This window comes from Syngnathoides biaculeatus, chromosome 6, assembly GCF_019802595.1.
Source record: "Syngnathoides biaculeatus isolate LvHL_M chromosome 6, ASM1980259v1, whole genome shotgun sequence".
NCBI lineage: Eukaryota > Metazoa > Chordata > Actinopteri > Syngnathiformes > Syngnathidae > Syngnathoides > Syngnathoides biaculeatus.
The window spans coordinates 31,226,776-31,242,585 of NC_084645.1; the positions used below are offsets into that span (position 1 = coordinate 31,226,776).

Genomic DNA, 15,810 nt, shown 5'->3' on the forward strand with positions numbered 1-15,810 from the left:
ATTTGTGTGAAACACAAAATAGTCTTTCTTCAAGATACTGTTTACATTTGCGTCACATTCCAAGTTCACCTGTTAGTTGCTAGGCAACCACTGTCAGCACATGACAGTTTGAGTTTCCAGCCGTTTAAAGATGTATGATCCCTGTAGAGCCAAGAGCCTCGGCCCGGAAGAATGACCGAGCTTGCTTCAAAATGTCACTGAGGTTTTATTTTCTTGTGCACATGGCCGCGCACGTGCGTGTGTGTGTGTGTGCAAGTTCATGTGCATGCGTGTGTGAATATGCTCTTAGCTTGTTTTCGGCCTCCTGTCCTGACATATAAGATCCCAGATGGAGATAATTGTACAAGGTCTGCACTCATAAGAAGGATATCACACACTTGTAAACATGTAATAAATAAATAATACAGGGTTGCTCATTTGTTATTTTGTACTCAGAGTTTCTCAACCCTAGCGCTTCAAGTACCACCAATATGACCAACATTAAAACGCAGCATCTGCGCAGACCCAAGTATTCATAAAATATTAGAGGTTTTATTCCTGAAAATTATTTTGAAGACTATTGAAAACCAGTACAGAAGTACAATTTAACTTGGTAGAGTGGGAGCCAGAATTTGAACCGCCAACCCTTCGATCCCTTGGCAAACCCACTCAACCAACTAAGTCACGGTCGCCCTAATTGTAATAACATATACCATTGGTACATAAGTATCAGTTCTTTCAGACAACACATTGTATTGCTTTCCAAAAATGCACAAATCTGATATTTAACACAATTGACATTGTGTACCACTAATAGTATACAATCCACACTTTGACAATCACTGCCGATAGGGGACCAGTTGTACCAGTTTTTCTTTTTCTTGTTAGATTTGGATGTGGTCCGCGTTTGATGTTGTTATCTAGAATATAAAGTGGGAGAATGAAAACGTGCAGCAGCCCGCAAATGGTCCCTAGATCAGCCTTTGGACACCCTTGCTGAAAAGGAAAATAACCAGCGGGATGCTACAATTCACATTGCGACACGGAGCAGGGGAGGGCGCTTCTAATATAGCTCCCGTGGCTGAATAGGAAGATCTGTTTTCTGACTGCTTTCAATCTAGAATCTACATTCCCCAAACTCCGAGTGTCATCTTTTCCAGGCCCTGCAGGGGTGTACAGCCTACACGTGGTGCACGTTAACGTCACGTCTGCGTCTGTGATGTGGGACGTGGCCTCTGGTGATTTTTAACTTACTCAGAGTCACCGTGGCAAAAGATTCCATCAACATCACTGTGCTCAGTGGACCTAAGGAGGAGACAGTTGCCACCCTTATAGGGCTGGCGGGGGGGCTGCACTTACAACGTGATTTGCCAAGAGATTGAGGGGGGTCACTCTGAAGCACTCTGTCTTCCTGACTATCACCACGGATGCATCATTTCATCTAAGCACCCAAGCCCCGACTATCACTTGTACCTGTCCAACGATATCTCTCCTTTCTTTTTCTTATGTTGCCCACCGTGGAAGGAAGCGAGGATCGTTCCTGTGTCTGCATGTGCTTTCTCGGTCAGATCCCAAGTCCGACTTCAACCAAAGCAGAGGAATGTCACGGTGCACTTACCTCATCACAGGTATGTTCAGGTACATTGTTTACCCATATTCGCCTAATCCTGGACTGGTTGAGAGTCAACGCTGGGGCCCGTTACATGTACCGTAGAAAAACGAGCATTCACACTCATATTGGTAAATACTATATGGGAAATTTGGAGTTGTTGAATTTTCAATTAAGCTGCATTCCCAAAACGTGCATGTTAGGTTCATTGAAAACTCTAAATCAGGGGTGTCAAACTCATTTTTATCACGGGCCACATTGTAGTTCTGGTTTCCCTCAATCAGAGGGTCGTTATGACTGTGAAACCATAAAAATCGTTTATCACCTCATCATATTGACACTTGAAATTTATGAATTACTTTTGGAATCAGACGTCAATTTTACTGTGTTTTTCAACTATTGTTGATGTTTGGTAACGTAAAAATACTTGCAATACCTCATCATTATGATTTATGACATGCCAATTTGAAATGTTGGTACAGATTTGAACAAGAATCACCGACGCTGACATACATGATTTGCCTTCGTGGGCCACATAAAATCATGTGGCGGGCCGGATCTGGCCCCCGGGCCTTGAGTTTGACACCCGTGCTCTAACTTGTTCATACAATAGGTGCGCAGGGATCTCGTTTGATGAGCATCCCGCATCCTAGACACAAAAATTATCAAGAAAATATTGCGAATGTGCGTCCACTGACGGACAACATTTCCGAGCTACGTGAATGTATACGGGTCGCTCAAATTAAGAGGTCTCCTATGGCACATTGCGGGGTAAAATTCACATTTGCACATCAAAAAAATCACATTGAGAAGAAAAACTGCGAATTGAAATGCAAAACTATAAATCAGGTTCACCGCAAAGATGGTCGCAAAGATGGAAATAGGGCGTGGCATATGTGACACGATGCACTTTAGAACAATGGATAACGCAAAAGCTATTTTACAAACAACAGAAAAGATTAAAGTGTAACTGTCCTAAAAATATGCAATATAGTGGAACCATGAAACAAGAACCCCAAATATAGTGGAACCATGAAACAAGAACCCCAATGTAGCGGAGGTTTATTGGATCTGTATTCCGTGATAATAAATTGCAGGGACTCATAATAAATTGCAGGGACTCATTGTTCTAAGGCTGCGACTCATTGTTTTGGTGACATGCATTCCAGGACTCGCTCAGTCTCAAGTGTAAAATGACCCCTGCCTTTTAATGTGAGTATGAATGCTTCTTTGTCTCAGTGTGCCCTGTGGATGTAACTCTTCTTCTCTCCTCCAAGTTAGTCGGCATAGGCAACTATTTCGGCCAAGACGTCATACACCCAGATTATGTATCACACACTTTATGATGGGCAGACATTTCAGCGCAGAAGTGTACCACACGTGTTCAGCCAAGCTTCACCCCATACTGGTTCCTTGAGGTTGCCAGGTGACCCATACCCCCCACCCTACAAAATGTAACCTTAACCATCACGTACACACACGTACAGCTGAGTAATATATCTCATGACTTATTGAGTTGGTTTCGTGAGCTCAACCCTGAATGTTTTATTTGCTCAAGAAGGGAATGAAAGCATTCACTTTCTTCTGCCCTTGAACACCAAAACTTTGATAAACTGTATGGCTCTGGTTAGTTCCTCCACCTGTCACTTTTCCAGGTCCCATCATGGCACGTAGCATCTCATAAGCATTCTTCCGCCGCATGGATTACCTGCACTGACTCTAGATGCACCTCAGCACTAGTGCGACTGAGATAAACTTTGAACTCCGTTTTCCGTCATGGCCTTTTTGCATCGCATCTTGCTGCTCGCACTCTGCATGGCTCTTGTTCACACGCAGGTAAGACCCAATGTCTGCCTCTATTGTTTATCTACAGTATATGTCTGTCTGTAGTATATAGTTTGATTCCTCTCTCTAGCTTTGTACTGTATATTTTTCATTCTAAATCTGTTTCTATCTATCTTTAATCTTTCTCTATAACTATCTACAATGTCTCCCAATGAATCCATGCAAAAGTCACTTTAAGCCCCCAAATACCATGAATGGGCAATAAACCATACTAATGTTACTGTCACGTAGTACTCGTTAGGATTATTTCAAAACATCTATATCACAAGGTACAGCTGGTAATCACATTAATTATGTGAAACAACAGACTGTCTTACAATATCAATAAACCATCCCAATTTTGGTAGTGTATAGCTGTATATAATGTGCAAATAAAAGCTTCGAAACAAATGTCAAATGGTGTCCATATGGCATGTTAATTTGTGTTTTTAAAAATAGAATCAAAATGATCTTTTTCTGCATATGTGTGAGAGTGGGCAGCCCGTTATTTCTGTTTTTATGCTTTACCGTTGCTCCAATCCCCTCTTATTTTCTGACAAATTAAGGATTGGTTCCCCTCACGTGAAACACAAATATCCTTCCACAAATCATTGGATGCTATCTTTTATACTCTACAAAAAGCTGATGTTTATCTGGCACCGATAAGCCTAATCAGCATCGTAAAGCCTTCAGCTTTAGCAAAGATAACTCAGCATTTGAGTTGAAAATCTATTCCAATAAATCCGCTCGCAGCATTGAATAGGCCCGGAAGCCCTTTTTCTTGGGCAATCCTTGAAGTGATTACCAAACTTTGATGCCATGCGCTGGCCATCGTCGATGGCGTAGGCAAAAAAGCTTGGCCATTTAGCCACGCCCATCTGTTTACGATGCTGTTAAACTTCTGCTCATTTGGTTTAATTTTTTAGTCAGAGTTAGTGAAATTACAAGCCCTAAAATTCACTCAAAATGTCTGTTTCAAACCATGTTGGCCAACTTCCTATTCAGTTTCAGGAAATGGGTCCTTGAGATTTTTTTTTTCCATGCATCATGTTATAATGCATATATCCAACCAATTTCATCTGGATTTGTCAAACTAGGGTCCGGGGCTCACTTTTACCTAATTTTCCATGGGGTGCTATTGAGTTAGGTGTTTTTTTTTTGGTTGGAGTTTGAGGGGAGAGATTGTGTTAGGACCCTACAAATCTATATACAGTATTTTTGCCAGGATACATTTTGACACCCTCATTCATCTATCCATCCATTTCCTGAGCCGCTTATCCTCACAAGGGTCGCAGGAGGGCTGGGGCCAATTGTAGTTATAATTAGTCAGGAAGCGGGGTACACCCTTAACTGGTTGCCAGCCAATCACATCAGAACAATGATAATAATAAGGAAGTGATTTCAATAGGGTTCCGCACCTCCGTGCTTTGGCCTAATAATTTTAAACCATATAATGCAATGCAAATTAAGCAAAGCAAATTTATTTGTATAGCGCATTTCATACACAAGGTAATTCGCATTGAATGCTTTACATGGTTAAAGGCATAGATAAAAACAATAAAAATGACAAACACCATATTAAAAAAAAAGAATTAAAACCGCATACAGTGCAAGTAATATGATAAAAAAGTGGATACATTCTAAAAAAAAGAAGAAAAAAGAAGAGTTTTCAACCTGGATTTAAAAACATTGACACTTGTTGCTGACCTCACCTCTGTTGGCAACTTATTCCATTTGTGTGCAGCATAACAGCAAAATGCTGCTTCGCCATATTTGCTTTGGACTCTGCTCTCCACTATTTGACCTGAGTCAGTCGATCTCAGAGCTCTCCTGTGTTTGTATTCCGTAAGCATATCTTCCTTGCATTCAGGACCTGAATCATTTAGTGATTTATAGACCATTAGCAGAACTTTAAAATCTATTCTAAAAAAATAATGTACTTGATTATGTGTTGGTGGTGATATTTTTATATTTGCTGACGTTGTGTGTGTTGTGACTTTGTTTTCCTTAGGCTGATGTGGACAGCGTGAGTCCATCCACACAACACACACTGACTGTCACTGCGGTGTCCTCAACCAACATCAGTCCAGGGGTCAGCCGCATGATCAACACTAACGAGAACGGTGAGGCGTCCCAGTGATTGATTTGGGTCATGGTTACTTTCTATAGTTTGCTGTTAGAGACTGCTGCGTGAGTCTATTGCTATCCCTCACTTTGGCGTTTTGAGGGCAACAAAACTGGAATGTTAAAATGCTCTCTAGAATGTTTTTGGTGTTGTGTGTGTGTGTGTGTGTGGTGTGTGTGTGTGTGTGTGTGTGTGTGTTGTGTGTGTGTGTGTGTGTGTGTGTGTGTGTGTGTGTGTGTGTGTGTGTGTGTGTCCTTGGGGCATAATCATTTTCAAACTCAAGTCCTTAGTAGAGAATCTGTGAAGGTAAAAAAAGAAAAAGTAACAGCTCTACTGTAGAACACATTTCACTGTCTTTTTGTGGCCTCACTGAACTCAGCTTGCATTAAGGGGGGCTGTGCAAAACCCAACTGCTCACTTAATTTCACGTTTCAATTAGTGGACCAGACACAAGTACAATAAATACAGTACTGTACTTGTCACATTCCAGCCAGGCCAATTATAGAACTGTCTATATAAATGAAGTTTTATTATGGTAAAAAAAAAATGCAATACCTTTTAAAGGTACCACCCCAGTGATAAGACATTGTACTCCTAAAGGTTCAAATATGTATTTTTTTCTGAGTGTGTCATCTTCTAATTGAAGAACAGGAATGTGTCAGTATAAGTGATTGGGTCTTTTAAATTCCTCTTTGTATTTGAAGTACATGAAGAACAGCTCAGCACTGAGCGTCTCTTGAATGTCACTTCTTAAGTGAAGCCTCAGATCAGCGAAAACACGAGCACAAGCCGCCGTGCTCGCGCACATACTTACCGTATTCTTTTGCCGTTCATGCTGTCCTTTATGTTCTTAAGTGCTACCTTTCAGTAATAAAAGAATGGAAATGAGTGACTGCGAGAGGTGAAAAGGGATGAAAACGTCCCTTCTCATTTATACTGACCAAAATTCACACTATTATCCAATCTGGCTGGAAGAATTGTAAGCAAAAAATGACAACGTGCACTTATATGTAAGCTGTCGATAAAGCAACACAATCACAACCTGACATTTGTTGAGAACTTCAATCATCATTTGGACATTCTAGCAAGCTACAACCCCCTAGAAAATACTTGTTACACGCCAAAGACACCACTGGAATACATTATCACTGATAATAAGGAGCAAGCACACGAAAAGAACATTTATCTGCTCAACAATGGCAGACATTTCTCAGAAAGGTTTGAATATATGTATTACTAACACTTACCTTCATTCTGTTAGCTGCATGCTATCACTAATAACTTGCTGTGTCACAAAATACTAAGATGAGCCAGTGATGGAGCTATTCACTCTGAGATGATAAATATAGTAGTAATGTAAAAAAAAAAATAATAATAATAATAATGTAGCCAACCACCATTTATCACAAGGATACATTTCGAGGTGGCACACTGGTTCAGCTGGAAAAGCATTGGCCTCACAGTTCTGAGGTCCCGGGATCGATCCCGGCCCCGCCTGTGTGGAGTTTGCATGTTCTCCCCGTGTCTGCGTGGGTTTCCTCCGGGCACTCCGGTTTCCTCCCACATCCCAATAACATGCAACATTAATTGGACACTGAATTGCCCCTACGTGTGATTGTGAATGCAGCTATTTGTCTCGATGTGCCCTACAATTGGCTGGCAACCAGTTCAGGGTGTACCCCGCCTCCTGCCGGTGGACAGCTGGGATAGGCACCAGCATTCCTTGTGAGGATAAGTGGCTAAGAAAATGGATGGATGGATACATTTAGATTAGATTAGATGCAGAACCATCAGCAATCGGTGAAGGTCCGTGAGGCCAAATATATGTATATAATATCCCTCCCACACGCTTTTAACACCTAAACTCATTAAAAAATACTTTGCAAGTAAGAGCAAAGTTCTTAAAACAGTGGTGAGGCCGGCCATGATATAGGGATTAGAGATGGTGGCACTGAAGAAAAAAACAGGAAGCAGAACTGGAGGAAGCAGAAATGAAGATGCTGAGGTTCTCGCTTGGAGTGAACAGGTTGGATAGTATTACAAATGAGCTCATTATATGGACAGGCAAAGTTGGATGTTTTGGAGACAAGGTTTGAGAGAGCAGATTTACATGGTTTGGACATGTCCAGAGACGAGAGAGTGAGTATATTGGTAGAAGGGTGCTGAGGATGGAGCTGCCAGGGAAAAGAGCGAGAGGAAGACCAAAGAAAAGGGTGATGGATGTTGTGAGGGAGGACATGAAGACACTTGGTGTTAGAGAGGAAGATGCATGAGATAGGCTTAGATGGAAAAAGATGACACGCTGTGGCGACCCCTAACGGGACAAACCGAAAGGAAAAGAAGAAAGAATAAATATTTCCAAGCACCTGTTTGGCACATTGAAACAATGTGTGATGGATGATAAATTTGTGCTTGAGTATATAGTGTAAACAGAACTGCACACTGTACTAACAATTTTTTTGTGTGGTTTATGCAAAATATAAATAGTTTCATCCCTAGTGACAGAATAGTAACATACAGACCTATTGCTCTCCAGTTCCTGGTCCACCTTTGGGACTAAAAGGGGAGGCTGTCGGCTCCAACGCGATTATTCTCTCCTGGACCATGTCGACTGATACCAGCAATATTGACAATTACACATTGAGGTATAATTTATTTTCTTTTTTTTTTATCTCTACCAATTTCTCTATTTGGATCAGAAGACATATGTCAGTAGACAATGCTGTAAATTGAGATGACTTAATACTTCATAGGTACAAGGAGGTGTGCCCCTACCTGGATCCTGTCTTCACAGATGTGGTCAAGGTCCTGGAGACCCCAGATGTTTTGCTCTCTGACTTCACCCCAGGTTCAACGTACCACATTCAGGTACTTGTACCATTGCTTGTTGTCCACAGGCACAACACAACCAGCGCGACTTCATTATTTTTACTTTTTTTATCATTTATTCTGTTCCATTTCCTCTGGCTGCCCATCAGGAAATGAAACCTGTGACCTTCTGTTCCGAGAGTTTTATGGGGAAAGGAGACATACAATGTTATGTTCATGTGAGACACAAAATTGTCTATAAAATTAAAATGTGAGCTTGACTGGTTGTTGATCTATCGGTGTCCTGCAATCCACTGGCAAGCGATTCAGTGTGGGACAGGCTCCAGCTCAACAGCCACCAAACAGTGATAAAAGAAATACATTTCTTTCCTATTCTTCCATAGTTTCTCTTACTACCAATATTAAAATAGTTTTCAAATCATATTCATAATTGATATGCTACATCAATATGCAGTTGGCTGGCAACCAGTCAAGGGGGAACCCTGGCTCTCGCCCAAAGTCATCTGGGAAAAGCTCCAGGTCACTCGTGACCATAAAGAGGACACAATAGAAAATGGATGGACTGGTATTAAATCAATGAGTTGAATGAGGAAGGATTTTGTTTCGGTTTTAATTCTTTGCTCAAAGACAATGTTTGTTCGTCAAGTGTATTTGTTTTACTTCTCCAAGTCACGTGTTTACAATGAAAAGGACCCAGCGGTGCAAAAGTAAGGAACGGATATGACCCAAAAATGTGGTGAATTATTAGAGAGAGACGAGTTGACTTCCTGATGTCCTCCAGAAAGGCACTAAACTGCAAAAGGACAACATAAATCCTTTGCCGATTTTTGTGCCAGTGGGTTCTTAACATGGTGAAATACATGGAGGAAAGTGAATCGCCATATATTTATTTAAAAAAAATCTACTTGGAATGCATTCAACGTCTGTCTCACACTGATTCCACAAGCTGTCTCTTGATCGGGCTCAGTGTCAGTAATGGATCCCGATTGTATTATTAATCCGGTAAACAGAGCTATGGATCAGCGGGGGATCTTTTCACACTCTGTAAGGACTGAATGAATGTGACATTGCTTATTAGCCTAGAGAATTCATTAACCCACAATGACCCTTATACATTTGTCATGTAAATCCTTGGCAGCATGTATGGCCATATATTCTATTTGTGTGTGTGTGTGTGTGGTGTGTGTGTGTGTGGTGTGTGTGTGTGTGTGTGTGTGTGTGTGTGTGTGACTGTCTCAAATTACAACATCACAGTTGCTAAATGATACCTATTATGTATTTCTTTTTCACAATTTAAAACAATTATCAGGTGTCTTGATTATATGTTCGTGAAATGCTTTTTTTTTTTTTTTGGCCATAAAAACAATAATAGCATTGTTACCCGTTTTTAACTGTGAAGATAGCACTTCATATACTGTGGAACATGGACACATCACCAAACAAAAAAAATCAATATGTGGCACATTTCAAGAGCTAATGCTGTTAGTGAATTCTAACCTGTGCAACTAGCGAAACTCAATGCAGCTCTGCTTACCCTTTGGCCCATGTGGCGTCACCCTAGTGTAAGATGTGGATGTTTCTGCATTGCACAGCCACTCCACTATACTGGACTCTGTGACTTGAAAGTGGCTCAAGCTCTTCCCTCATTCCATCACCCAAGTCACAAGATGATACATTTTGTGTGGCGAGGGGGATTATGTGAATTATCCTAAACTATTATTTAAAAGTAGGACAGTAGACTATAACGACTCACTCGGAGACTCCATTTGGTAAATGGGCAGCTGGGAAAAGATTTACTTTGTTTGGCAAGACAAGACCCAAGAATTTGTATAAAAGCTATTAAAAAGTCTACTTGAAATATTAGCTCCCCTCGACATATAAAACCCAAGAATTATTACAATCAAACCAGATTACAATGCAAAAATTCATGATATGTCATCACTACAGTATAATACTTCATGCCATACCGTACTGTCCAACTTCCTGTCTTTAGGTGGCAGCCTCCTCTTCTGCTGGCACGGGACCATTCAGTAAAGCTATCTACATAAATACCGCTGAGTCCCGTGAGTACCCACAAACAGGCACCCACACAAAAAACAATGTCCATTTAATATATAACTCCATGGGAAAATGTATGTACAATTGTGTTGTTACGTAGCTCCGGGCCTGGTGACCAACTTGACCGCTTTTGCCCACAATCACACCTCGGTGCTGATCACGTGGTTCCTGCCGCACCGCACCAACGGCCTGATCATAAAGTTTGCCATCAAGGCCAAGCACGCTCGCACGGTCCAGACCGTGCGTGACCTGGAGGTCAACGCCGAGGACATCATCAAGGGAACGCTGCCTCACTGCAACGTGAGGCCTTTTGAAATTGACTCACTGCTTCCAGTTTTTTGATCGGTCTTTCGCAACATGTTGTGAGCTATGGCATCAATAAAACCCAGGAAAAATAGGAACGGAATCTTCAAGTGTTGGGTAGGTTTAATTTTAGACCAAAAGACCAAAATAAGACAACAAAAATGAAATATTGGTCATGTTAAATATAAAACTACCGGTAGTGTAAAAATAACACAGGTTTGACAGGTTAAACTAAGTCTAGGCTTACCATAAATACCTTAAAAGTTGTACAGGTTGAATATTAAACTACTGTAAATCCCAAAAAGGTGAGAATGATAAAATAAGACTACTAAAAATCACAAGTGTGTCAAAATATTACAATAATAGTTCTGGATTCATACGGAAAGGTGTCTGCGTCTACCTACCTGGTTCTTGTGGTATATCGTATCAAACTCGATAAAATAATACAACTAAAATAGCATTTTGTGTCTGTTTTTTCATGCTCAACCACTTGTAGTATTTGAAAGGCATTATCATTTTTTTCTTAAATGATATCCCAGTTATGCTCACTACTATAGCGTATACTATATACATATACTTTGGTATCTTGGGGGCAGAGTACCTACCTGTCACTATACATCACTGACAAAAAAAATGTGAGCAAAGGATGTATTAATTTTTGGGAAGTAAACAAATTTGGGGCCTTAGATGGTGAAATGAATCTGAATGACATTTCCACCTGTTTGTTTGTTAGGATGCAGCAGATATTCTGTCTCGTACGACCGTCAGCCCCTTGGAAGGGACGGCACCGTCCCTGCCTTACACACTCAGCGCGGTGCCCCCCTCAGCCGCCTGGAGCGTGCCCATCTCGATGGTGGTAGATCAGCTTCGACCTTACACCCCTTATCTCTTCGAAGTGTCTGCCTTTACGTCTGAAGGGGAGGGACAGATCGCCTCCACCATGGTCCGCATGCCAGAGTCAGGTGCGAGGGAAAGGCTGAATTTCAACTGCACTTCCCAAAATGCCCAAATGAAATTTCTCTTGTGTTAGGGACTCTTGTTTGTGTGTATGTGCGCTACAGGGCCAGAAGATCCTCCACAAGACTTCACAGTATTGGACGTGAAGTCTCGATCGATATCCCTCGCCTGGAACTCTCCCACCATCATCACTGGGAAATTCATCTACGTGCTCTTCCTGTATGGGGCCTCAGGTCAGTCCAGATTGACTCTGCATGAACAGAGAGCAGTGAAATGTAATTTGACGGGACTCTTCTGCGTGTAGGATACCTGTACGAGAACAGCACAGCCGACATGCGATTCACCTTCAAAAACTTGGCCCCGTACACAAAGTACACGGTGGCGGTGGGAGCCAAAGCGGCTGGAGAAGTGGGTCCGCTGGCCAAGGATGACGTGAGGACCTCGGCTGAAGGTGACGACGCTTGCGTGTGTGTGGACATTTCAATCAACCAACTTGTAAGTTGTTCCAGCCATCGATTGTCTATAAGGCTTGTCCTCACTAGGGTCCTCGGTCAGCTGGAGCCTGTCAAAGCTGACTTTCGGGTGAGAGGCTGGGTACACCCTGGAATGGTCAATAGCCGAGCCAATCATAGACTTGCTTCTTTTTTCATACAGTATCATCTGCTTGTTGTGATTCTTTTTGGAAATATGTCAAATTTCCTACAATTTTATGTATGTAGCTTGAAATCTGGGCTACGCTCATAATTTTTCAACATATTAACCAATTGTTTTCAACCAAGGAGACCCCACACAAAGAAAAAAATCACAAGTTGTGTTCTTACTGCTCTTGTGTGTACGTGAGAAAATCAACATAGCACACCACAGATATTCACCGCTGAGTTCAATGATGTGCGATAGGAACTATTCAACAGATTTAGAATGTATGATTGTTGGCCCTGGTTAGAGCACCCGCCTCCACAGTTCTGAAGATCTGGGTTCAAGATCGGCCTTGCCTGTGTGGAATTTGCATTTTCTCCCCGGGACTGAGTGGCTTTTCTGCAGGAACTCTGGTTTCCTCCCAGATCCCAAAAACATGCACGGTACATCAATTGGAGACTAAATTGTCCATTACTATGAACGTGAGAGTGAATGCTTGTTTATATGTGTAACAGGGATTGACTGGTGACCAATCCAGGGTATATCCTGCCTCCTGCCAGCAGTCACAATGCCTGGGATAGGCTACGTCATATATGTGACCCTAGTGAGGATAAGCAGTGCAAGAAAATAGATGGCTGGATGGATTGTCAGGCCTCATACTTGTCAGTACTAGTGTACGCCATCTTAACTGAGGACTGTCTTTGGTGGTGTAGTGCCCAGTGCTGTTCAGGACCTGATGGCAATCGCAGAGGACGCTGTTTCAGTCGGAGTGAACTGGAGAAGTCCGGCTCAGCCAAACGGTCCAATCACTCAGTACAGACTGCAGGTCCTGCTGAACGACACTCTGTTACAAGACATCACCCTCGTAGGCGAGCTGGTAAGATGCCTTGTTTTTACCCCCTGCTTCAGAACCTTCCATATAATGAAAAAAAAAACAATAAGCTAAGATGAGATCAGATCATCTTTTAATGATTCCCAGCGGGGAAATTCTGAAGATGCACTGCTGGAAAATCTTTTGGGATATGCAGCTTTCAGTGAAATTTTAAGTCTTTCTGTGACTCTTCCAGTCTATCTGCATCGCTCTTGCAACCTTCTTATGACAATCTGTGGTGCTTTAAGCTCAGTGACCGCTTCCCTATGAGAACATGTTTGAAGCGTGGCAATGACAAAGTACCATTGATCAATTATTAGTTGTAATCTTGGTCTCCCAATGTCATAATGGGAACAGAATGATGAAGAGGAGTGTTTATGTAAATAGTCGGCCTTAGACTCATAGAAAAAAATGCAAGTGAGAAACAGCAAGTTGTGAAAATGTAAAGTCACTGAGCAAACACTGAGCAATTGGACGTTCAAAAGTTTTGAGCTCAAATTAAGTTCTCCTCTCAAACTTACAGTCCATTTTAGGTCCACATTGAAATTTCACCTGAGTATCCCTCATTTTTAGCAAGTAGTAGATGCTCACCTATAGACCTTCCATTTCTCTCCCACAGAATACAAACACAACTGGGGTTCATGAAGAGTTGTTGCTCAGTCCCGATCAGGACGCCGGTACACGGCGGCGTAGGAGGAATGCTGAGCTCAGTCGGACCTCCACTGCAGCTCATTTGGACTCAACACAGTCGATCAACATGACCTTCAGTTTGGCCTTCACACTCAGAAATGCAAAGCAAAGCAGCACAGAAGCTCAAGCCAAACAGGGGTTTAACCCCTCTGTGCCCCCTCCGGTCACGGATGCACCCAGCAACACTCACCATTCTCTTCACCCTCCCGCCACAGTGTTTTCTGCTTCATCTGCGCCGCCTGATACGCATTCACCCCGCCTGACGGCGCCAGATGACGACATGACTGCCGAGTCATCCCGCCTCACTCAAACGCCGGGCCATCTGCGCTTGTCCACTCGCCATGCATCCATTAGAGGACATGCGGGGGCTTCTGCAAGTACAGGTACAGCTTCTGCTTTTGACTCATACGATCACTTGACTTACAAGTCACATGGCAGAATTTTTTTTTTTTTTTTTTGCTTTTGAGTTCAAAACCAACATTTGATGGCTGATGGTAAACTCAGGTAACACTTGATTTCAGGAACATTATTTATGAATTCTTTATTAATTAATTAAAGACTCTAAATTGCCCAAAATGTAAATGTGAATATGACTGGTTGTTTTTATATCCTGTTTGTGCTCTGCAATCTGCTGCTAAATTGTCCACAGTGTACGACGCTTCTTATATAGAAAAGACATTTCTAAAATTGTCCAAAGGTGTGAATTTGAGTGTGAAAGGTTGCACTGTATTTATATATTGTGCAACTGTAGTGCTATTAAAAATAGAGGAATGGATTGATGTCATGTTTGATATTCCAGATTTTTTTTTTTTTTGGTAATATTAACTAACTGTTAAACTGTCCTTTTCCTGATCTCTCAGGAAAAAACATTCTGTACACATTTGTCATTTATTGGACACTTTGCTTTTTTATGTGTTTTCCGAACAGATGCTCTTAAAATTTCCATTTTCAATAGATACAATTTGATCTACTTGTGCATGCCGCAGGTGTCACGGTGCGAGAAGTAGCGATGGACCTGTCGACAGACGAGTTGCACTACCTGGTTTCCAACCTTGAACCCTTCACGGAGTATACGTTTAAAGTCTCCGCCTCCACCATAGTGGGCGAAGGGCCCGCCGCCAACATCACCGAAAAGACACGAGAGCAAGGTACCAATAATTCATGATCGGCCTAAAAAATGAAAATACTACACAGGGTTACCCTGCTATATTGTGGTTCATCGTCAGCACACCAGCTATATCAGTTTTTTCAAGCCATTATTTTGTGTGTGTGTGGTGTGTGTGTGTGTGTGTGTGTGTGTGTTTTTGTGTGTTTTTTTTAAATAAGGCAAGACAAATTTTGCTCCTTTCATACAATAGACAAGGGAACTAAATTTAGCTTTACAGAGCTAAAGAAATGATGGCTAAAAACAACATCAAATGAAACCACACAACCAGGGCTGTCCTCATATGGGCACACATCCAATTCATAGGAACTAAATACGCACAGTAATTGACACGGACAAAGGCGACACAGTAGAGGACTGGTTAGCACATCTGCCTCACAGTTCTGAGGAAGCAGGTTCAAATTCGGCTATACCTGTTTGGCGTTTGGAGATTCCCCCGTGTCTGCGTGGGTTTTCTCCGGGTTCGCCGGTTTCATCCTTAAATCACGCACGGTGGATTCCTTGAAGACTGTAAATTAACTGTAAGTGTGAATGTGAGTGTTGCTTGTTTATATGTGCCCTGTGATTAGCTGGCGACCAGTTCAGGATTTACCCCGCCTCTCGGCCCGAATTGGCTGTGATAGGCTCCAGGATGTCCGCACCCTAGTGAGGACAAGTGGTTTTGGAAAACAGCTGAATAGATCTATTTTCTAGAAGTGGTTTTTTTTTTGCCATTTCTGTCTGTGTTTAAAGAGTCTTTTTAAATTAGTCTAAGTATGTATAAA

General features: G+C 41.9%; 1 protein-coding gene across 1 annotated transcript in view; it reads left to right on the top strand.

Annotated features, from left to right (window-relative positions):
* Positions 1 to 3,304: 3,304 nt before the first annotated feature.
* Positions 3,305 to 15,810, top strand: part of ptprq (protein tyrosine phosphatase receptor type Q) — a 43,248-nt gene continuing 30,742 nt past the window's right edge. The window contains exons 1-12 of the mRNA XM_061821997.1: positions 3,305 to 3,424; positions 5,424 to 5,535; positions 8,074 to 8,182; positions 8,291 to 8,405; positions 10,360 to 10,429; positions 10,525 to 10,724; positions 11,461 to 11,689; positions 11,789 to 11,917; positions 11,989 to 12,135; positions 13,034 to 13,197; positions 13,811 to 14,264; positions 14,868 to 15,029. Of these exons, the coding sequence (XP_061677981.1) occupies positions 3,365 to 3,424; positions 5,424 to 5,535; positions 8,074 to 8,182; positions 8,291 to 8,405; positions 10,360 to 10,429; positions 10,525 to 10,724; positions 11,461 to 11,689; positions 11,789 to 11,917; positions 11,989 to 12,135; positions 13,034 to 13,197; positions 13,811 to 14,264; positions 14,868 to 15,029 (1,951 nt within the window). The 5' untranslated portion in view covers positions 3,305 to 3,364. The remainder of the gene's footprint in view (positions 3,425 to 5,423; positions 5,536 to 8,073; positions 8,183 to 8,290; positions 8,406 to 10,359; positions 10,430 to 10,524; positions 10,725 to 11,460; positions 11,690 to 11,788; positions 11,918 to 11,988; positions 12,136 to 13,033; positions 13,198 to 13,810; positions 14,265 to 14,867; positions 15,030 to 15,810) is intronic.